Consider the following 24278-nt stretch of genomic DNA (forward strand, 5'->3'; position numbering starts at 1 on the left):
GGGGATGCCTTTACACCTCAAACTTGTATACTCCTCCCTCAGAGAAGATAGGCCGTGGGGGTGGGGGGTGGATACCCATTCCAGTGATGCCCCTAAGAAAGAACTTCCTCCAAAACAATGAATAATACACGTGAAAGACTTTTGACCTTGAAGCCGTGCAGAAATTAGGTTTATTCTGCTATATAGTTTAGGGTCTTGAAATCATAGGAACCTCCAAAAGGTGAAGCAACTGCTTCAGACGAGATCTTCAAAGAAAACCTCTGACTGATGTGAAGCTGCAAGACTTCAAAATGGTTACAGACTCTGACATCTGAGTTCTTCAAAAGATCAACTTGTATCTGGTTCTGATTTGCTATCGATTTGGAGAAAACTATTTTCTTTGGGCATCAAAGTTTGTTTTTGTCATAAGCACGAGCCTCTCCTCTCTAGCTCCCCCCAGACCCAGCTCATTGCAGAATTCTCAAAGGATTTCATCACCAGTAGACTGACTTTAACTCAGATTTACTTAGAACTTCAGAGTGTTAGGCAATTTGCTAGTTATCTGTGAAATCCATCTTTGACATATAAATAAAGCTATTAAATTTGCTATTACCATTTCTAAGAGAGTAGGACAGCCTAATTAGGTAATGACTGGTGATGACAATTATACCACCTTTATTTTTTTAATATTATTATTCTAGACTTGACTCCTCTCCCCACACCACTACCATTATTATCACCACCACAATCAAACTCCTTTTTCATTGGTTTAATCATATTCTGCTGGGGATGGTTTGTAAGACAAACAATCACAAAAAGTCTCAAGAAAAAGGAAGTTTAATTATATTGAACATTTCCCCAACTCTTTAATTTAGTTTTTAAAGAATTTCTAAGAGCTCCATTCATAATGGACAGCCACCAGATACCTACAAATGATTGTAATCTTCTCAAAGTCCAAAGGTGTTTTCCAAGAACAATACTCCTTAGGGTCACTACCTTAAGTCTGAAGCAATTAACATGAGGGCAGAAAGCTCCCCGAAAGCTCCCTCTGGTTTGTGTTTTTCTTTGCTATGGCCCCTGATATTTGTTTTCGGGGTTTCAGTAAGTCTAGACAGATTTCTTCTAAGTATGCAAGAATGAGGGCATACAAACATAGCTCACTACCTTGCTCTCTTTCTTTCTCTCTTTCTCTCCAAAAATCCATAGGATATAGGGGGTATAAACACTCTTCCTTACTCCAGCCAATAACATTCCTGAAAGAAAACAAAACAAAACAGAATGAATTATTAACACCAGAGATTGTCAAACTACTGGTGATAAAATAGCTACACAAATTATGAAATGTAATTTGTAATTTTGTTCTATTATTTTCATTAAGATTGAGTAGACAAAGTGGTAGAGACCTACCACTACCTGCAAATCAATTCTTTTTTCATCCAGGCCTGCCCTCATCCTCCGCCAAAACCCTTCTGGTCACACTAACTATATCAAGCAGCTCGTCGGGATAGTAGAGGCTTTCATCCCCACGACAGATAATCACATTTGGGTGTCCAAGCAAAAATTTCACCAGTCAAAGTTAAATAAGTAAGGAAGATTTTATGCAAAGCAATTGCAACAGGAGAGCAAGGCCAGAATTGCGTTTGAATTCATGTTCGTTGAAATCAACGGCAGGAGAATTTGTCAGCACTGGAGTGAGCTTGTGGAAGAGTACTGGAGGACCCTAGGAGGGAAGGTTGGTCAGTGTGTGAAGCCACAGAGTTACTCCTAAGCCTGCGAATGTTCTTCTCTGTGATTAGGCCCTCCGTGTTTGCTCCTGTGCATATGCACAGAACTACACAGTTAGCTTCCTCTTCTCCCACAGACACTGTGGCCCTGTCTCCTTGATGACTACATTTTAAAGAAATAACTCCCAGCTCTTGGAGAAAGACATTTCTGGGTTTAATACTGGCAAAAGGCTTCTAAAAGGTTTATATCTCAAAGGGGCAGAGAAAGAATTTACATGTTTTCTAAAGCAGATGCTCTGAGGAAAGGGACATCAGGAGCCTGGAATGAGGAAGAAGTCTGTCTGAAGTCAGGCAAGCTGAGAGGAATGTTAAGGCTGTCCTGGTCATGGGGTCATTTTGGTTACTGCTGAGCTAGAGTCTTTCCATAGTATGACATTCTACAAAATAAAATTTGGTGGAAAATGGGATTATTTTAACTACATACAAGAAGGGTTAGCCACAGAGTAGCCTCACTGGGAGAAGTTTCTCCTCTAAGTCATATCTCCACTTCAGTAATCATTGAAAACTACATGATGTCAGTATGTTTTTCCAGTATGCTCTTATTGATTATTGTGATCAAAATACAAAACTGGTTTTCAAATGCAACCAAGTCATCATATGGTTCAAGGGACCTGAAGAAAGGCAGTTACTTTCTGGGTACTTGCTTTATGCTCAGACATGAAAGAGAAGTCCTTAAAAACTTTTATTCTTTTTAATGATATACAATGATAGAACTGCCAGTTTGCTCCCCATTTCCATACATCACAGAATGAGCTTTCTTACCAAAAACCAAGCACTTTGGTTTTCACTACTACCTCAAACCCTCCCCAGTTCCCACCCCTGGTACTTTTTGGTTTTTTGTTTGTTTGTTTGGAAGTTGAGAAGCTTGCTTATGACGTTGCTCTTAGAATGTAATTTGAGTTATGTTTCTCTAGGCACCCAGAAGCCAGAACACATCACATAAATAAAATCAACTGCATTTTTGAACCAGGCTCTAAGCTTATTCATGGAAACCGAGATGAATTGCTTCCGAGTGGACATCAAAACTCATCCTTGCAATTGGAACACCTGTCCCAACAAATAAAAGAACTGGTGCTTCAAGAATAATTTTCTGTGTGTAAATTTCTCTGTATATTTCTCATCATACATATCGTCATATAAACAAAGTGTAAGCTAGAAAGGAACTCACTTTCCAATTGTTACATCTTCATTTCCTAACATTTCCTAACATTCATCCACAGTCTCTGCTGGCTTTACTCACCCATACCTGTGTACATATGTTTTGCCTCTACCAGCAGCCATCAAAAATGATGCAGCCTCTGGGTGAGGATACTGCCCTAATCGCTACTTCTCTAAGGTGTTTACAGCCAACCACTCACAAACAGCTTTTTTCTAAGGGATGTGATTTCTTAGTATTCCCCAGTGTTTTCTTTTTTCTTTGTCTAGCTTTATTGAGATAGAGGTGATGTATTGTATAAAAGGTGTACAACATGGTGATATGATATATGTATATATTGTCAAATGATTAACACAATAAAATTAGTTAACACCTCCATTACCTCACGTAGTTATCTCTGTGTATATGGTGAGAACATTTAAGATCTCTTCTCTCAACAGCTCTCAAGGATACAGTATAATATCGTTAACTATAGTCATCAAGCTGCACCTTAGGCCACAAGAACTTATTTATCTTATAAGTGAAAGTTTGTGCCCTTTGATCGACATCACCCCTTTCCCCCCACACCCCATGTATTTCCTTAGGGCCTTACTACATGTTGGGCTATTTAAATGAGTTAACTGCACACAGATTGCAACTCTTTTAAAAAAATTCTGATTGCCCACATTCACCCTTACTTCAAGTCTTAACATTTCTATAATAATTATGCTAATGACTGTCTAATCAGAAGAAAATATTTCAGTGTCACCACGGTAGGGCATCTGTTTGGGGCTGCCTTGGTTAACACCAGATTATCGACCATCTTACTTGGTTTTGATGACAAACTTAAATGGGAGAGACCACTGAAGATTTTAGATATAGTGCAAAATCATGACATGGAGTCACTTTAACAAAATGAGGGTGTTTTCAATCCCTTGAAGTAATATGATAAATACTTTGTGGGGGAAAATGCCTTATTGAATATTAATGTTAATAACAAAATTAGAAGGAAAGAAGGATGGATGGAGGCGTGGATGGTGGATCAAAAGGGCTGTGGGCTACAGAATTGGTAAAATACAGCTTTCTTTTCAGAACAACATGATTCTTATTCATTTTGTCATGTTTGTCATGTTATTTAATCAATATTCGATAACTAGACACATACTATGTATTCTTCCTTATTATAAAGCCTTCTGCAGTAAACTTTCATAAATATATTTAGCATACATCTGAATGACAAACAAGTACCAGACCCAACACAGCATTTATTGGAGAAAACTAGCCAGGACGGAGCAATCAAGGGCAGGTACACAGTTCCCTGTTGCCCATCACACCTAGACTCAGTGTTCAGAGATAAAGCAGGACCAGAGAGAAGCCCTGGAGAGTTTAAAGGCATGCAGTGCTTTCCCTTCCCCTAGTCTAACCTGTGTGGTTCCAGCAGTATATGGCAAAACTCCGGCCTCTTGCTCTAGTCTACCCTCTCTGGATTCCTGGTTGATGAACATGAAGGGAAGAACCTAAATAGATGACAGAATTTAGAAAACATGATGGATGGGGGAAATTTTTTAATGTTTAGGCAACATCTTGCCTAAACTGCCCAACTTACTTCATTTTCAATTTTATTGCTCTGTTTTAATTTTTTCATCACAATTATTTTTACCCTGAAATATTTTGTTTTATTATTTGCTCATTTAGAGCAAATTTGCTCACCCCAGACTTGAAGATGGATTTCATGAAAGGAGGGACCCTGTCTGACTTACATTCCTGGCATGCAAAATAGTATCTGCATCATTGTGAGAACTCTGAATATTTGCTGGGAAAAAAAGGAATGAATAAATAAATTCTATTACCTTGAAAATCACCTGTACTTTAGACAAATACTATGTAATATAATCTTTTTTTTTAAAGATTTTATCTATTTATTTGACAGGCAGAGATCACAAGTAGGCAGAGAGGCAGAGAGAGAGAGAGGAGGAAGCAGGCTCCCTGCTGAGCAGAGAGTCCGATGTGGGGCTTGATCCCAGGACCCTGGGATCATGACCCGAGCCGAAGGCAGAGGCTTTAACCCACGGAACCACCCAGGTGCCCCTATGTAATATAATCTTATATAAAGTATACAAACACTTATTATAGCATAGATGCATAATACACATACGTTTGAATATATATAATGTATATTATGTGTATGTACATATACATATATATATATAGTATACATTAGAGCATGTGTGTACACATGTGTGTGCTTAGAACTGGTGTAAGAATGAGCCTGCTTTGAGACTGGAAGACTGGTAACTATTCAAAAAGCCAACACAGCAATGTCAGGATTGGATTCCCTCTTTCCTCTCCGCCATGTGTCTTTCTTCTTTCCCAGAGAGAAATGATAGAGAATTTACCTTCTTCTGAGATCCTGAATGCCCTCTGCCATTAGTTGTCCTTCCTCACTGAAGCCCCAACCAATTGGGGGTGAGGTGAAGGGGTGTTTCTCTCTCTGGAGTCTGGGTATTTCTGGATTGACTTCACAATGTCTCAATCATGCTGAGGTCCACCAAGTGCCGGGGATCTTGCTGAAGTGTTGGCAACAATCTCATTTGGGAAACATCCGGGAACTGGGAATGCAAATCTGGGGGTGCATGGTATGATCCTGATGTCTGGATAGGTAGGGGCTGCTGATTCAGTAACAATCTCTCTCTCTGCTCACCTAAAACTTGCTGGCCGGGGATCTGGCCTCAGCGACCTGCCTTGAACCTCCCTCACCTCTCAGTCCTCAAGACCACAGCAAAGCCCTGGTTGTCATGTCACTATCTGGTATGAGGTACAGTGGCTTTTCTTTCATATGGCATCAGAAACTTCACTGGTAACAAGGGTTTTGGGGTTCTGAGGAATGTCTAGGTTTGGTCGGAATTTCTGCCCATCTCTGAGACCTGCATTGACTTCATGAAGCTATTTCGATTTCACTAAACTACATTTCACAACATCTGGCTGACTGGACTCTTGTCATTTCTCCGTAAGCTTAAACACATGGTTAGGGCACATATCGACCTTTCTATCTACAGACAGGTATGATTTCAGCATGTGAACCCAGAAACCACACACCTTGCTTTATCCTTTATGGCTGAGGAGTATTCTGTTACAAAAATCCAAGTGGACATAAATATTTCCTAATACTGACTATTCCTACTGACTATCCCATTAACCCAAGTCTTTGTTTAGCCCTAAGATCTGCAAGCCCTGTTTCAATTCAATGCATTTTCTAACCATGGAACAATGTCCTCTTGCCTCATACCTGACATGGTGATAACTCTAACATTCCCAGTGACAAATGACTTCTAGCAGTGTTACCCAAACCTACTTGATTTTGGCAGCTCAGCCTCCATGGGACTTGGTCTCAGCTCCTGACGAGGTTCCAGTCTAATTATGAGTGTCAGAGACCTCTGCTCCCTTTTCTGGAAAGACTCTGATTCCTAAATAAATTGTGTGTCTGAGAAGGAAAGATAACACCTCATTTCCAGCCTGCAAGTTTGAAGTCGTTTCTTATACTCTTTCATTCTGGGTATCTCACATAACACTGCCTCTGTCTAATTCAGCTGTGCAGGGAGGGTGGGGGGAATAGACTAGAAAATTTGAAATACAGCTTTTCTGTGTACTCAGGAAGAAACGAGGTGAACTTGGGCCAGAGCCCAGGGACTGCCCAGGGACTATTGTTTCTTGATATAACAGTGTACAGTTCAACCCAAGAGTCTTCCACACACACCCTCAGGAATTGCTGTAGGACCCACAGTGGAAGGTGAGCTTTTAACCAAAAGAAAAAAAACTTCAGAAAACCATTACATTTCAAAAGAAACTTAAGAATGCATTTGGAAAGAAGGGGGTTTAGGATAATCAGAACAAAGAGGAGGTTTACAGGGAAGGTCTATGAAGAGGTTTGGATAATTATTTGAGGGAATAAACCAGTCAGGGTATTTTAAAATGAGTTTCTAACTTTTTAGAAAGTGTGACAAAGTTCAGTTGATTGCAGGTGTTTTCCTCTTCAAATCTCTAAGACATCAAATTCCAGGCACTGTATTCTCACAGCCCATGTTACTCCTATTTCAGGCTCACTCTCCTGATCTCCTTCTTACTCAGGCAGTTGCTTTCTAGTGTTTAAGACCCTAAATCAAGCATTCTAGAAAATACGGTGTTAGAGGGTACTGATTCAGAGTTTCAGTCGGCAAACCAAATAATAGGTCTTAAATCTTAATGTGACCATGGTAAAACAGAGTGAGTCACTTGGGGATTCAACATGGTGATGTGTCAGAAAAATATCCATATGTACCCCAGAGATCTGTTTAGATATTTCTCATGTTAATTTTCTTCTCTTGAAACCCAGCTGGTCAAAAATGGATCCTTCTTTCTCTTTCTACATAATCCTTATAAGGCCTGATCTGCCTCTCTCATTTACTCCCTTTACAGGGCTCTGCATCTCAACGTCAGCCAAATCTAGAAGCCACCCTCCCACAAGAAGCTCTTGCCTTGAGAGGAGAAAGCCTCCTGCTTGGACAGATATTATGAAAAAAAAAAGAAAACAAACATACAAGCAAAAATCAGCCTCCTTGGAATCCCCCAGCTTGAACATATGAAGCAGAGTTTAGGATTTGGCCATCTCGAGTCAAGTGTAAGGGCTTTTCTTACATTCCTTCTGAACAACACAAAGAAGCCCAGTTGCTCCTCTGCCCAGAGACCACCCCATGGTCCTGAAATGGGAATATATTCTCCTCACTCAACTATGTTTTAGAACAGCATATTTGTAAGGTAACTTTTCTTCTGTATTTTTTGCAGTTAATAATTTCAGGAAGTTGAATAAGATCAACAAACAAGGTAAGTCCCAAGATCCAAATAAATTTTAAAGTTTTACAGTTGATATCCCCACTCCTAAGTGGATTACAAAGTTCAGTTCCTGACTTGGGCCTTCTAGGCTCCCTGTAGGATCTCGTTATGTGATTCTGGTTCTCTGGGTCTTCAGAGAAGAAGTACAGCTCAACAGTGGTGAGGACAGGCTGCTAGACTTGCAGTTCCATGCTCACTGGTCGTTATTTCACGAACAGTGTATGCCCTGGTTCCGTGGACAGGGGACAATGAGTTGGAGGCACTAGCATCAAGATAACTGCTCAGCGGACCCTGCCAGTATCCCAAGAGCCCACCCTTCCCCGTGTGTCTATAGATAAGGCCTCTGCTGAGTTTACCTGAACACATTGCTTACTTGAAGTCTTCAAGAATCTGACTATTGTTCACATGAAAAAATCTGGGATGCACTCTAGTTCCTTTTCTTTTTCTTTTCTTTTTTTAATCTATGAAGCCACTTTGATTTTATCCAGAAAAGTCTGCAGAAGAATTGATCAGAAAATAAACTGTCCTGGGGCGCCTGGGTGGCTTAGTGGTTAAAGCCTCTGTCTTCGGTTTCGGTCATGATCCCAGGGTCCTGGGATTGAGCCCCACAAGGGCTCTCCGCTTAGCAGGGAGCCTGCATCTCTTCCTCTCTCTCTGCCTACCTCTCTGCCTACTTGTGATCTCTGTCAAATAAATAAATAAAATCTTAAAAAAAAAAAGAAAGAAAGAAAGAAAAAGAGGCACCTAGGTGGCTCAGTCAGCTGAGCTCAGTGGGGAGTCTGCTTGAGTTTCTTTCTCTCCCTCTCCCCTCCCCCTGCTCATATTTGCATTCTCTCTATCTGCATCTCAAAATAAATAAATAAAATCTTCAAAAAAAAAAACTATCTTGAAAATAATGATGATGCTTCATAATGTGACTTTCTTAAAGGACACAGTATGGATCTCGCTAAAGAAGCTAGTGAGTGATTTGCTCTCAATTCTAACAGTTTTGAAATGTTATTCTTTAAGGAACTCTAGGCAAGCTTGAGGAGGAAGTTATATCACTTCCATTTAAAGTTGCCAGATTAGTCAAAAGGAGTGAATATAACTTTCTTATTTCCTGAAATTTTTTTATAATTGCCCTTTTTATTATATAAAGACTTGGTAAAGAAAAGAAATCAAAATAGGAAGAAACTAGCTCACCTATCTTTCTTTTCAGAGCATACATTTTTAGTACCTAGCACAGTCTCTTTTCTATTTCCGATTATTTTTTAACACAAGTTTTTTTTCCACTCTTAGGTTATGTATGGATAGACTGCCAAAAATTTGTCATTAACAAGTGGCATTTAAATGGCAATTTTTCAATAGTAAAATATAAGGCTATGATTAAGAATCATTATTGATGTGTCAAAATCTGACACACTCAGTTCATACCTGTGATTGTACTCTATGATTAGCAAGTCGAGGAAATTTATATCCCTGGTATGTTATTGCGTTTGACTCAGATTTTTCAAAGATTGTTTTAAATTCTGTTTGTTCCAACTTTCTGTTTAAGTGAAATTGTCTCAGAAATTAGATTGGCTCACAGATCAAATGCCTGTTTGGAATGGGACTTTGCAAAAGCAGTGTCTACTCACTGTATGTTTTAAATCAATTGAACTTGGTGCCATACATTAAAGTTGCCTGGGAAGGTTGAATTCTTTTTCCTTTTTTCTTTTTTCTTTTTTTGTATTAATAGTGGAAGAGCCTAAAGATTTTAGTTTAATAGGACTAGAGTGAAGCTGCTAAAAAGAGCCAAGATCTGAACCACTAATTTTCCCTAAAAGGGATAATTGAGTGTCAGGAGAAACCATAGGACCAGGAATCTATACATTAGTTTGTATGTTTTTATCCATGAAGGATTGATTTAAGACTAATGGTTAAAGATCCCTTATCTACTTTCATGTTTGTTATCCCTATATATATATTTTTTAAAGATTTATTTATTTATTTTAGAGAAAGAGAAAGCGCAAGCAGGAAGGACAGAGCAAGAGGGAGAGAGAAACTCAAGTAGATTCAACATGGGGCTCGATTTCACGACTCTGAGATCAAGACCTGAGCTGAAACCAAGAATGGGACACTTAACGGACTGAGGCATCCAGGAGGCACCCCTCCCTATATATTTTCTTAAATGTGGCTCATCCCAATTCATGTGGGCCTTTATTTGTGAGCAAGCGTATGGGGGAGACAAATTTCGCAGAGAAACTAAGAATGATCCATCTCATTTTAAGTGCAGAAACTAAATGAACTTCCTTATGTGGTGATCTGGACCAGAGCTCTTTCTATTGTTAACTTGGGGGTGTCTCAGGGCTATAAAGGACGACATGCCACAGGAAACTCTATGCTTCTGATTGTAAAGTCAAAAGCCCAGAGAGGTCATGTCCCATCCTCTTGTTGATTCAGAAAAAGACAGAAGATCTGAAAAAGCATGAGTTCCTTATAGTGCCTAGAAATGCAAAAGGCCTGGATAGACGTACCGAAACCAGCACTCCCTGCCTCCCAAAGTATCCGAATTCAGTAGCATTTTGCTCACCCAAAGGACACATCTGTGGCGACCTCCCTCAACCCTGACACATAACAAATGCTCTGTAAATCCTCTGGGAATTGATTAGAAAAATGGCAATACTAAAATGCTTGAATCCACAGGAAAAGAAGTCCTTTTCTGAGCCTCGAATAAAAGCCCATTGATTTACAGTGGGGAAGAAATGATTTTTTTTTTTTAACGTAACAAACTTGGTCATCTGTGTCCCTAGATTACATTAAACAACCTTTTAGAAGGGCCAGTTGGGCTGTTGAGCTAGAAGCTGATTCAGAGAAAGAACAGCTGATACAAAGACCAGAGCTGGAAAAAGAGGGTCTCACCAAGTTCACAGTAAAACTGAAACAGTTGAAATTTATCACTCCGGTTGCATAAGAGAACTTTACATTTTGTTCTGGATACTGTACTTAACAGGACAGGAAAATATCCAACATACATTAAAAAGATGTGACTTTATCTAAAATGGCTAAATGTAACAGTGAATAAATTCTAAGCCTTCATTATTATAAAATTTCAATTATGGGAAACTATTTTCTGATAAAGCTACACAGATGGAACAATAGTCGTCTTCTTTTCTATAGGAAATTAAGACTCCTGGTCCTAGGGCAAATATATACTCATCACGTTCCCCCAGAATGCCAGTAATTGCCACACTTCCTCTTTCCGTTCTCCCAGTGGATTGAATGCCAGTCAGTGTTAGCTACCGACTCCTTGGGGCTGCTGAAGCTTGCATGCTGACTCTGTAATTAAAAGCCTGTGCCAGGAAGCAACTGTCAGCTCAAGCCTTCCCTCCTACGGTTGAATGTCTGTCAACTCAAGGATTTATTTTTTTAATATGAGAAAATGTCAGTTGCCGTCTGAAATAAAGTTTTTGATGATTCAAGCAAACATTGAATACCTGATGGTTAAATAAGAAAAATTCAAAAAATACAGCATTGCTTTGAAAGCAGCTCCTTTCCCATTGTGAAAAGGATTTTACCCAAGAACACATCATAGATCATAAATATTACATATTCCTATTTTGTAAATTTTGTGCACACACACACATGTGTGTGTGTATTTTAGGGCTAGTATTTTTTAATAAGAAGAACCTTTAAAAAAAAACCCTCAGGATTTCTTATCACTACATCTGTTCCTGTGAACATAAAAACATTCTTGGTAGGAAAATAGCATGAAGGATAGTAGCAAAGATGATATTTATTCATCATGAGTTTTAATACTTGGTGAACAACGGTATGCCTATCCTGATTTCATGCCAAAATAACAGCCTAATATATTTTAATTCAGAAAGAAGAACAGTTGACATATTATGAATACAGGTGACCCTTGAACAATGCAGGTGAAGAGAGTAAGATGAAGTCACTCATGTCAAGCAGTGACATAAGCAGCCAAGTACACTGCAACTAAGACTAAATGTCACTGAAATGAACACAGGCCAACGACACCCAGAATTGACAACCAGCAGACCCAGAGGAGGCCTGCAGAGGCCCAAGACTGTTGAAACGCCATGAAAAAGAGGACATTTGCAGCAAACGACCAGATTCTCCAGACGCTGACCCTTTCACATCAGACCACATCAAAAAGGCCGTTGCAGCTGGAGGCTCCTCCTGGCTGATCTCTGAACAGAGCAGAGCTCCTCCAGACTTCAACGTAAGAGGCAGCACCTGCCCAGCACCAAGCCTGCCTGGACCCAGGCCTCACCTCAGCCGCGCACTCTCTGATGGACTTCACTTTCGGTTAGTGACCTTCTCGCCCCTGGTTGTATCTTGTTTGTTGTGTGACTTTGTGTTGTGCTTTGCTTTGTGTGATGTGGATGAAGCCAAGTTACATGCGTAGTGAAATATCACTGAGTTCGGAAGCCTGAAACTGCTTTGTAATTAGGTTAACCTTCATTTATAATTGAATAAACCTGACATTCTGGAACCACCCACTCACGTGAGTGCACCTTCATAGGGTGCTGGCAGCAGCAGGGTTGGGGGGGCCGACACCCTGTGCAGCTGAAAATCTGCTTAGGACTTTTGACTCCTCAAAAACGTAGCTACTACTAGCCCACTGTTGACCAGAAATCTTACCGATAACATAGACAGTTGATTAACACATATTTTGTATATGTATTATATACTATATTATTACAATGATGTAGAGAAAGAAAATATTAAGAAAGTCATAAGTGAGGGGCGCCTGGGGGGCTCAGTCAGTGGTTTCGCTCAGGTGGTGATCTCAGGGTGGTGGGATTGAGTCCCCGGTAGGGCTCTGCATTCAGCCCATGGTCAACTTTAAATTCTCTCTCCCTCTCCTTCTGCCCCTCTCCCCTTGTTTGCTCACTATCTCTCTCTCTCTCAAACAAATAAGTAATTTTTTTAAAACAGAAAAGTATAAGGAAGAAAAAAATATATTTATGGTACTATGCTGTATATATATGTATGTGTGTGTGTGTGCGTGTATATATGTATATATATATATGTATATGTAAATATATATATATATAAATCTGCTTGTAAGTGAGTCTGCACAGTTCATAGCTGTGTTGTCCCAGAGTCAACTACATATGCTTGTGGTGGTATTTCCTTCCCAAATTCATTTGTGTACGCTTGAGTAGGCCTTACCCATATTTATTTATAAATGATGGAGAAAGGGTAATGGTAGCAGCTCCTTTCATCTTGTCCTCCCATCCGCTGCAACTCCTGCCACGGGGCTTCCCGTTGTTAGTTCTGGGATTCCCCTGAACGACCTGTGTAGTGTAACGACTCGAATTATGTAAGACAGTGCTGTCACCATACCACGCATTTTCCCCTGGAATTCCTCCCCAGGAAGAACCAGGACACCAACGTTCTTACAGAGCTGTGGCTCTGCCCTTTCATGTGTTCCTCCTTGAAAATGGGCCATTGTTGTTCTGTGCACATCCCTGTTCCCAGAGACTTTCAGCAGGAGACTTACAGCACACCATCCCCTCCACTTCCTCCTCATCACTTCCTTCCCACAGGAGGCATCCTGGCACTGGTGTCTCCTTCCTCTTCCTTGACTGTCATAAACAAAGGCCTTGTGCAAATCAGTCCTTCATGAAGATCCATCCCTTTAGACATATTTGAACCTTAAGTCACAAGGAAGCTAGGTAGCCCCTCCACATTCTTTTCCTGAAATGAATGTGTGGAGGCCTTTCCAAATTTCCAAGGCATTGTTTAAAAAAAAAAAATCTATATAGGATAAAGGGTAATGATAGTATGTTAAAAAAGATAAACACACGAAGGGAAGAGAAACATTAAAGTCATTCCTCTTCCTAAACTAGATGAGTAGCAGTAGGGTGTACATGTGTGATTATATCCAATACCTGCTTTTATGAATTGCCTCTAGAACACTTTCATTATAAACCTTAACAGCAACAGTTCCATCTTTATTTCATAGTTTTATAAATATATCTAGAGGCCCATTTGAGGAGCACACTCGATAAATCCAGTTAATAGCTAATAACTCTCTAAGACCACTCAGTTGCTAAAGAAAGTAGCACATGCTAAGTTTTTATTTGCAGGCACTGAAATGAATGACTACATTTTCATCCCACACAGCTAGAGGTAGGGATTACTAACGATGCTAAGTCCCATTACTAATCTTTTCCTTGCACAATCAGGAAATACATTTTCAATGTCTTGCTGCATATAAGAAACTATGTTAGGTATTTTGATGCATTAAGAAAATAAAAATAAAGTCACTGACCTGAAGATAGCTTACCATCTAGTTTGGGAAGAAAAACGTGTACATACAAATAAATATAAGGCCATACACTGTATTCCAAGTTTGTAGATCCGTAAAGCTATGAAAATGTAGAGTTTTTATTTTTTAAATAATGTGCTTCATACTTATACAAGAGCATAGACTCCTGATTAGTAGCTATTCAGAGATAAATTTTGTGTTCTTGATCTTTTGCCATAAAAATCTCTAGGCAGCTTAGCAAAACCGACTAGTTGAGACCTTGTTATTGATATATGAATTCCATTCTTTTTGAAATAAGAATATTTTTCTTTGAAATGCATGCCTGTTTGTTTGATACATGATAAATGTATTTGGCATGATATTCAAAAGATAAAATATATAAACGGAGAAAAGTAAATTTTAATCTCTTTTTCCTTCTCTAGTTATCAGTCCCCCACTCCACCCCCAGCCAATACTTTCACCAGTTTCTTATATATCTTTCTAGAGAAATATTATGCCTTTACAAGCTATAGATACAAGCTCTGCCTTGTGACATAAATGATAGCATAGTATACATTCTCTTTTGTGTTATTCACTAAGTAACATAACTTAGAGTTATTATGATATTTCCATATTAGTCCACGTAAAGGTGGATACACCATAATGCATTTAATCAGTACCCCATTAAAGAACATTTAGCTATTTTTCAATTTTGCAAGTACAAGCAACATTTGATTGTACAAGTACAAGCAATAATGAATATCCTTATAAATACATTATTTCACATATGAAGTGGAATTGCTGGATTAAAGGGAGGTGCATTTTAAATTTTGATAGATACAGTCAATTTCCTTCCAGCAATAAATTCCTTCAATGGCAAATCACTTGTGAAAATAGCAAACCAGTGGAGCAAGCTGAACATCTGTTTTCTTATGCAAGAACCAAAAGTGATTTAAAGCCTTACATTTTAAGGCTATATCTATAACCAGAGTGATAAGGCCAAAATTATTCAAGAACTATTTCAAATGAAGCGTTTGTCTTTAAATTAGCCATGGTCCATAGACTTCAATTGCCAGGGAACAAATTTTAAGGACAAATTCAGGGGTCTTTATTTTTAACTAGCATTAAGGTCATCAGCAGGGTAAACTTGGAAATTTTCTGTCAGTGGGATCAATGAATATGGTCTAATAATTTTTCTGAACATCTCCCCCAAAGTGTTTTTTTCTTTTAGACCAACAAACAATATTTGACAAATATTTATTGAGTATCCCTTGTGAGTCAGCCACTGTTGAAAATAGATACAGAACATGGCAATGAATATTACATGGCCTCTGACTTCTATTAGAGAAGCTTCATAGAGAGAGAACAACATATTAATAAAAAAGACAGTCAAGCATTACAGAAGTGTTAACAAGGACCAGTGGATATACGAAGAGAAATATCTATGGTATCTGAGGGAGAAGACTTTATAGAGGAGATAGCATGTGAACTGAGTTTAACAAGGTGATGTTCCACATGCACTGAAGATGGCAATGACATGAGGAAGCAGAGGCCAGGAGGATGAAAAAATTTGTCACAGTCCAGAAAAAAAATTCAGAATAGTCAGAGAGATAGATATAGATAGACATAAGTATACACACAAACACATATATATGTGTGTATATACACACATATATATTATGTCATATATAGGATCTATATTTAATACATCATATATTATACATCATATATATTTTTATATATAAAACTATGGGAGGGTGAGGGATAAAACCATGGATTGGGGAGGGCAAGGGAAGAAATGCGGCTTGAGATGAGGTTGGAAGAGAAGTCAAAGACTAGATCCTGAAAGAACTTTGTATGACATAGTAAGGTATTTTGACTTTGTATCTCCTAACGCGAGCAGTGCACCACTGCTGACTGATAACGCTAAATCTGTTACAGGTTCACATTCCATGAACAGTTCAGCTCTGGAGTGACTGAAGGTGTGAGAAAAGCTCCCACCCAGGCAAGTCCCCCTGAACAAGTAATCCCATCCATTCACACCAAGATACATAAAATCTTTTATGTGTGCCATGATAAAGAGAAAGGTAGAGACACACTCGGGTGGGTAATAGGTTACTTAAGCTCCTAAATCACATGCAGTTTAGAAAGATCACTAGGAATTGCATAAAAGATAAGGAAGGTTTAAAGGCCAAGTACTGAGTTGAGAATTGATAATTAAAGGTACAATTAATTTCTCCCAGGAGGTAAAAGGATGGCACCCACATTTTGGATTCATTGACCAAGAGAAGAAAAATGCCTTTTGCTGAGTTTAAGAAAAAAAAGATGAGAAAGAACTTTTGCAAGAAGGATGAGTTGAACATTAGAGTAATCCTTGAATGCAAAATGCCAGAGGGACACATAAGATGCCTGTGGAAATATCGAATGTTGCCATTGGCTCTGTGTGTACTTAAAATCAAGTATTAGAAACTGTAGATCCTGCAGTTACCCTGTTCCCATTAGGAACTTCCCTAAATGTGAATAACAACTATGTGGAAAGTGGATTAAATAAGATTGAGATTTTTTTGGGCCATGCAGCTTGACCAATCTGGAGTTGGGTATTCCAGACTTGATGCTTTAGCTCCAGGGTAAGAGCTATGACCCAGACACCCTAGAAGTTTCCAATGCTCTATGTTTTCTGGTGGTTTCCTGCCTTAAGTCATCACAAGGTCATAAAATGGCTGTACTTGTAGTCCTAGCCAAAATATCCACATTCCACAAAGGAAAAAGGGAAAAAAAAGGAGAGGACAAAAGGCCAGTTGAGTTTAATCATTCTGTTAAGATTTCCTAGAGACATTGAAACTTGCCTCCAGAATGATGCTGGACCCTTTGGGGTAACCAAAGGTTAGAGAGCCTGGAGAAAGAAGATATTCCCGTGGGAAGTAGCCTTTGTATATACAGAAAGGCTATTTGCAAAAAGTAAAGTTTCACATCCCACTCCCATCGGCTTTCATTTGTATCCGATCAACTAGCCATGAGTTTGTTCTCTCCTTCAAAATGGACTGTGCCAAACTCATTTCTAGATGCTAAGACCACAGAGAAGAGCATCGATCAAAATAAAATAGTAAATATTGAAAATAGTTCAAGTATATCTGAATCATAAAGTTTGTACTAGTGGCTATCCTTATTTACTATGCCTTTCTATACAGCTCATCATACCATAAGAAAGTAGAAGCATTGTGATGTAACCTATTATAAATAAATATATATATATATATATATATATATATATATATATATATATATTGACTTTTTTTAAGTACAAATTTTGGTTGAAGGAGGGGAGAGAAAAGACCCAGGGCCTGAGCTCTTTTTTGGATCACCACATGTCAGCAGTGTTAATCTCCATAGCTATTGGTCATAGCCAAACTGTTATGCTACCTTCCAGATTAGAGGTCCCTTCCAGCTGACCACTAATTTAAGCATCTTGATGCAGCTGGGAGAGATTTTCAAACACATCAAGACTAGACCACATGTCAACATAAGGCATGTCAACGAGATGAGAAACAAAGCTGGAACGTTCTACTTTGGCTCGGTGTTGCATGAGGGCCTTTTAGTTCTAGCAAAAGATGCAGTCCATTTGTGGTGTTTGTTTGCTGGTAAACTTGCCTTGTAAACCAGTGTTCTTGGTGTGTACTCTGGCATTCTCACTATCAAATGTTGGTACAACAACATTGGCTAACTATTGCATCTCCTTTCAGAAAAACCCATTTGATATTCCTTGTCTAAGCAATGGCCCATTCAATAAAAATCATTTATTGTGATCATGACTATTATATAAACAGATCAACTTTTGACATTTCTGCCTTTAAAAACATCATACCCACCAATCACCCTACTCCTTTCAACAGTTTTCCTTTTGTGACTCATATGTTTCCTTTTCAATTACCATCCTATTTTCCTTCTAAATTAATACTTATTGGAAAATGCTATGACAATGTTATGAAAATAATCCCACACAAAACCTTGAAGAATCTTATTTTCCATGAGCCTCCATTGTGAGAGTCCTTTTCATGTCTTGTGAAAGACCCATTTAATCGGCCGAGATCGCAGTAGTTTAGGAAACAAAGGATGTTCCTACACATTCTCTCAGCTTGGAGACAACACACCATGGATTTCCCTGAGCTGACCACGCCTAGTGAGTAGTTGACCCACCCAATGGCTTTCTTTGGTTCCTTAATAACGATTGCGTTTTTCAAATGATAAATATTCTTGGCAGCTCAGGTAATTTTTCAGACTTTTTTTCTACCTTTGGCAGGACTTGTTTCATCCTTTTTGGGTTTATCTGTTCCTCCTGCCTTCTATTTTCTTCTCCTGCTTCCGACAGCCAGGAAATATAGAAGATGTCTTTTACTTTCATTCTCAAACTTTCAGGCCTTCCCAAAAAGTAGAGAAAAAATGTCTGAAGTTAATGAAAGGCAATTTTTCCTTCACCTACTGGAGAAATTGAAAATATGACATTTCGAAAAGACATACAGAGAGACAGCTTAAAGTCTGATAAAATCTATGTCAAATTAAGTGACCCCCCCATCCCATAATTGCTCGTCAGGTGGTTGAGCTCCATCAGGATTACTCAGGATCCAGACTAGCTTGAGCAATTTACAAATACTCTCTCCCTTTTCCCTGTGAATTACCCCTCAGTTTTGGTCCCATTACTTCTCCCTATCATTTTCCAGCTTTCACCCATTTGCAGACTAAATTACATGTCAGACATGAGGAACCTTGGAACACCAATTTCATGCACAGAAAGTTGAAACGAAGAAGCCCAGAGCAATGTCTTCCTTACCTGAAAAGAGCATCTTTCTTTCTGTGCCAAGAAGAAAATATGTGCCCTTTTCTGGGTTTAGATAGCACTAAGAATTTAATCTGCATTTAGTCTCATTTTTAAATTATAAAATGGGGATAAATAATCCCTTTAGAGTGGTTGCAAGGTTGGCGATAGGTCCTGTTATATGACCAATAAAAGAGGTTATAGTAGGAATAATAATAACACAAAGCAAATGACTGTCTAGCACTTTCAGCAATGTAAAGGGCTTTCATATGCAGGTTTTTTCATTTGCCCTCACAATAATCTCAAGAATTAGCTAGCTAGTAGATACCACAGATGTGGAAAGTAAGAAAATTCAACTGACTTGATCAAAGTCACCCACTTCGGAGGAATCAAAACCTTGACTAAAACAAGGACATTTGATTCTACTCCCCAGACTGTCTTTCTGTGCATTCAAAATAAAATGAAATTTGACTAAGTCTGTTTATCTTCATTCATAAAATACTATTGTTCTGATCATTGAAAAACAGACTCTCAAAATGAGAAAAGTCTTATATTCCAGTCTTTCACTCTATCCATAAATCTTTTCAACAACATATCACATCCTCTGAATTCTTCTAAAATTAAAGTGTCAGGAAGCATCCTATCTTGTATATGGCTGCCTGTTCCACTATTTGAGTTATCCTGTCTTTAGTGGAATCAATTTTTTCTTCCCCTCGTCTTCAAAGCACCAATACCATTTGCCTTCTCTGTGTAGGGTGTTCTGCCTGGCATTTGCTTATGTCCTTCAGATGGATCTTTTACCGTAGCTTTCCAGATAACTACTATGTGATGGCTCTGCTTATATTTTAAAATAGGTTTCCTCTCTGTTCTGTCTTCTCTTAGGTAAATGTCCCCAAATCCTGATATGAGACATTTACCTGCTTCCTCTCTAGCCTTGACATCTGTTTCTTGAACATTTCCTAATTGTCAAAAGAGCATCCAGCCAAAATTCCAGCTGCGTTCTCTATAAGATACTGGAGGAGTCACTTAGGCATTTAAAACCTCAACCACCATCTCCTGCTCAACCATCTCATGAAGGGATGAGAAGACCAACGCCCAGATGGCTGAGAAACTTGTCTAAGGACACAGCAGTTGTGGCACAGGACACCTTGATCATATCCAGTAATATTATTCTATTATCATCATGATACTAACGGTTCTCCCTTCTTAGATCTGCAAATATGAAAAGCTGAAAAGTCACTGGGATGTTAAAACAGTCACTAAAAGAATGTTCTCAGCTGATTCTGCACTGAATTGGTCATTTGATGTACCTATTTCTTGGGGCTAACCCCTGAAAAATGTCAGGGCTCCCACAGAAGCAATCCTTGCACTTTCACGGAAAATCACCCCCTAGACCATTAGAGCTCTAACACCATATGGGTCTCCATTATAGGTTAGACAATATCATGCATTCTACTTACAGCGAAAATTACTTGCAAGACCGTAGTTGAATCTCTGTTGCTGACCTTCTAATGACTTAAGGAATGTCTTAGATGTTTCTCAGTTACTAATATTAACCTACCTGAGGCACTAGAAAAAAGAGTATTATATACTTACAGGGTATTTCTAAAATCTTGGTGCAAGGAAGTATTAAATATACAAATATTTAGTAACTGGTATAATTGAGGAATAGGTTGTTCTCATTACTCCTCCCTACATAGTGAAATTGCTGGGGCAATGCAAAGATTTGCCACAGAAAATCTCCTTTATCTCCAACTGCATGGCCTTATTTTTAAACAGTGTGTTTTAAAACAGGTGGTTACCAGAGGGAAGGAGGGTGGGTGGATGGGTGAAACAGGTGAAGAGAATTAAGAGTACACTTGTCTTGATGAGCACTGAGTAACATATGGAATTGTTGGATCACAATATTGTATACCTGAAACTAATATAACACTTTTTTAACTATACTGGAATTACAATAAAAAAACAAATATGGTAATTCTACAGACTAAAATCTGATAGCAAGATAACCAATAACAATATTAATACATTTTAAAAGGAGTTTAAGTAAGCACACAGGAAAAATAAATCCTGTGAATTTTACATAAGTAGAAAGCTTAAGGAATGAATAGAAATAATATCAAAATTTAAAAATCGGAAAAATAAGAGGTCTGAGGTGTTTCTGAGAAATACCAGAGGCTTAAAAAGTATTTGTGATGGTCATAACTAAAATGCTATAGACTGTCCATCCATCCTTGCTTTATCGTCTTAGAGACTATGATTAATATGCTTACATAATTAAAACTTACTTCTAAAAATCTTTATTCCCTATGGATTAAGAATACTGAAGTCTCTAAAAACAGATTTCTTCTTCTTTCTTATTGTAACAGTAATACATATTCAACTTGGAAAACTGGGAAATATAGGGAAGCATACCCACAAAAATTAAAATTACTAACTCCGTTACAAATGAGATCAGTGAGAATTCTGCCATTTACCCATTTAGCCTTTATATATGCCTAGATGGAAATATGAAATATTGGGGTCATATGATATACAGTAGTGTAACTTTTTTTTTCACTTATGAAAATACCATAAAGACTTTTCCCTATTTGTTAATATCCTTCAAAAATGATTTTATTAAAAATACCATTGAGACACTATTATGGATATATCAAAATGTGTTTAGCTTCCCTATGCTACATTAAGTTGCTTCCATTTATTGTAATTAAATTTCTTTCTGGTAAACAATATTATGTATATGTGTAATATATGTCTTATATACATATATACACATACATATGGGGGCATAAAGATAGAGCTATCTTGAAGTTCCTTGGTGCATATTACTAAAACAAAAACACCTTACAGAATTTAATGATTTATACTCCTACCAGACAAATATGGAATACCTGTATTTTTTAACTTTTTGTTTTAACTTGCATCTAATCATTATTATTATTATTATTATTACTATTATTATTAAGACTACTGTGGTAAACAGGAGAATAGTCCCCCAAAGATGTCCTTGCCCACATCTCCAAAACCTGGGAACATGTTCCCTTACTGGGCCCAAGGGACTCTGCAGATGTGATTAAGATGTGAGATGGGGAGATCATCTTGGATTAAACTAGGGGGCCCAATGTAGTCATAAGAATCCTTATAAGGGGGAGATGGCCTCAAGAGATCAGAGAACACAGTGTGACAGCAGAGGCAGAAAAGACGTGATGACCAAAGCAGAGGACAGAGAGGGAAAGATAAAGATGCAGTACTGCTGGCCTTGAAGATGGAAGAAGGCACCGCAAGCCAACAACAGCAACAACAACAACAACAACAACAACAACAACAACAACAAAACGCATGTAGCCTTAGAAAAGCTCAAAAGGCCAGGAAAAAGGTTCTTCCCTAGGATGTTTAGGATACAGGAACACAGCCCTTCTGATCTCTGAACTGTAAGATTATATGTTGGTGTTGTCGTAAGTTCCTAAATTAGTGGGAATTTGTTACAACAGCAATAGAAACTAACACAGCTGCTGTCACCGAGTGTGGTTATTGTTAAATTATTGCAGGTCATCTTTTAAACTATAAATACGTTGTCTTTTTTACTTTAGCCTTCATGAACATAGAAAATTCTTGGAAGTACTCAGAGACCATCTGTAGATTCCCAAGTTAATAAAGTCATAGGTCTTACATCAGTGGAAGAACTAGGTTTCATTTACATCCTTGAAGATGTATAGACTCAAAGACCATTAGCTCTCCCAGGGAGTCTAGAAACCATGTTCCACAAAAACCAAATCTTTCTACTCATGAGGAATATTTCACATTTTTGAAGAAGCAGTGCACATTTAGGTGGCAGTTTCATTTCACTTAACTTTAATTCAATTAATTCACAGTGAGAATCACAATTGCCTGCTATATAGACTTGAAAACAGAAAAAGATCATCAGGGGCGCCTGGGTGGCTCAGTGGGTTAAGCCTCTGCTTTAGGCTCAGGTCATGATCCCAGGGTCCAGGGATGGAGCCCTGCATTGGGTTCCCTGCTCAGCAGGGAGTCTGCTTCCCTTTCTCTCTGCCTGTTTCTCTGCCTGCTTGTGATCTCTGTCATATAAATAAATAAAATCTTTAAAAAATATGTTTATTTAAGAAAGAGATCATCAAAAAAGCTCCCAACAATATAACAAATAGGAAAACCAGTCAGAACCTAGGAAAAAGTCACACCAAATAACTGATTGGGGAAGGCAACAACCAGTCTTTTCTAGGCTTTCCTCATGAAACAGAAAGGACAGAGGGATTGTAGCCCCTACAGGATCTAGTCCTGTTGTGTTTTTTTGTTTGTTTGTTTATTTGTTTGTTTTTAAGATTTTATTTATTTATTTATTTGACAGAGAAACAGCAAGAAAGGGAACACAAGCAGGGGGAGTGGGAAAGGGAGAAGCAGGCTTCCCGCTGAGTAGGGAGCCCCATGCGGGGCTCCATTCCAGGACCCTGGGATCATGACCTGAGCAGAAGGCAGATGCTTAACGACTGAGCCACCCAGCTGCCCCCAGGGTCTAGTCCTTAATTCACAGACGCTGTGTGTTTTAACCAGGCACCTGGACCAAACCCTCTGCAGAGCAGAAGCTGCTCTGGAACCAGTCAGTAGCCTTCAAGGCCCTGCACTGGTTTCTTTTAGGAACTAGTCAAAATGGGAATGACACCCTACTTTGAACAGACACAATATAATTGGCTTTTTAAAATAAACAATGAAATGGACTTCCAAAGGATGGAACTGTTAAAGTGACTGTCAACCTATAGCCTTCAATACCTACTATTGTTGAAAACAACATTCCACCCTTTGCCAGTGAGTCTTCTGTTCTCAAATTTTGAGCACTCACCAAGTAACTTAGTCCAGGTTTTCTGAGAAGCAGACATGTGCAAGGATTGCTGTGATGGGAAATGACTATGTGAATGTAATAAAGAAGCTGGAGAAGCCTAGGAAAGACTGAGATGAAAACCTGACTTAAGTGGAAAGAACTCATTTTCTCTAGCCAGCCAGAGATGCCATGCTCTGGAAATAGGAATACCCAGGTTCTAATTCCCAATCCCACTCCACTCTTTAAAGTTGCAATGTGGACAAGTGAAAATTCCCCAAGACTTAGTTTCTTTGGCAGTTGAAGAGGTTTACTAATAGTGGTCTCCTGCTATAGCTATGCTAGTAAATGAAATAATGCATATATTCTAGCTCGGTGATTGGCATTAATCTTTCAATAAATCTGGCTATTTCAGGGGTGTCTGGGTGACTCAGTTGGTTAAGCATCTGCCTTTGGTTCAGGTCATGATCGCAGGGTCCTGGGATCAAGCCCTATGTCAGGCTCTCTCCTCAGAGGGGAGCCTGCTTCTCCCTCTCCCTCTGACCTTTGCCCCTAGCCCCACTCATTCTCTCTCTCTCTGCCCAATATATATATATATATATATATATATATATATATATATATATATATAT

General features: G+C 38.6%; 2 protein-coding genes across 2 annotated transcripts in view; both read left to right on the plus strand.

The window, feature by feature from the left end:
- The window catches only part of SLC13A1 (solute carrier family 13 member 1), a 119768-nt gene extending 116919 nt beyond the window's left edge, over positions 1 to 2849 (plus strand). Inside the window, exon 17 of the mRNA XM_032870273.1 lies at positions 2678 to 2849. The gene's annotated coding sequence lies outside the window, so the exon portion shown is untranslated. The remainder of the gene's footprint in view (positions 1 to 2677) is intronic.
- TAS2R16 (taste 2 receptor member 16) overlaps positions 1 to 24278 on the plus strand; it is a 47684-nt gene that overhangs the window by 3175 nt on the left and 20231 nt on the right. The window contains 3 exon segments of the mRNA XM_032866657.1: positions 7717 to 7755; positions 11787 to 12057; positions 15950 to 16031. Coding sequence (XP_032722548.1) covers positions 7717 to 7755; positions 11787 to 12057; positions 15950 to 16031 — 392 coding nt within the window.

Source organism: Lontra canadensis, unplaced genomic scaffold (genome assembly GCF_010015895.1).
Source record: "Lontra canadensis isolate GAN:19392208 unplaced genomic scaffold, GSC_riverotter_1.0 scaffold2, whole genome shotgun sequence".
NCBI classification, from domain to species: Eukaryota; Metazoa; Chordata; class Mammalia; order Carnivora; family Mustelidae; genus Lontra; species Lontra canadensis.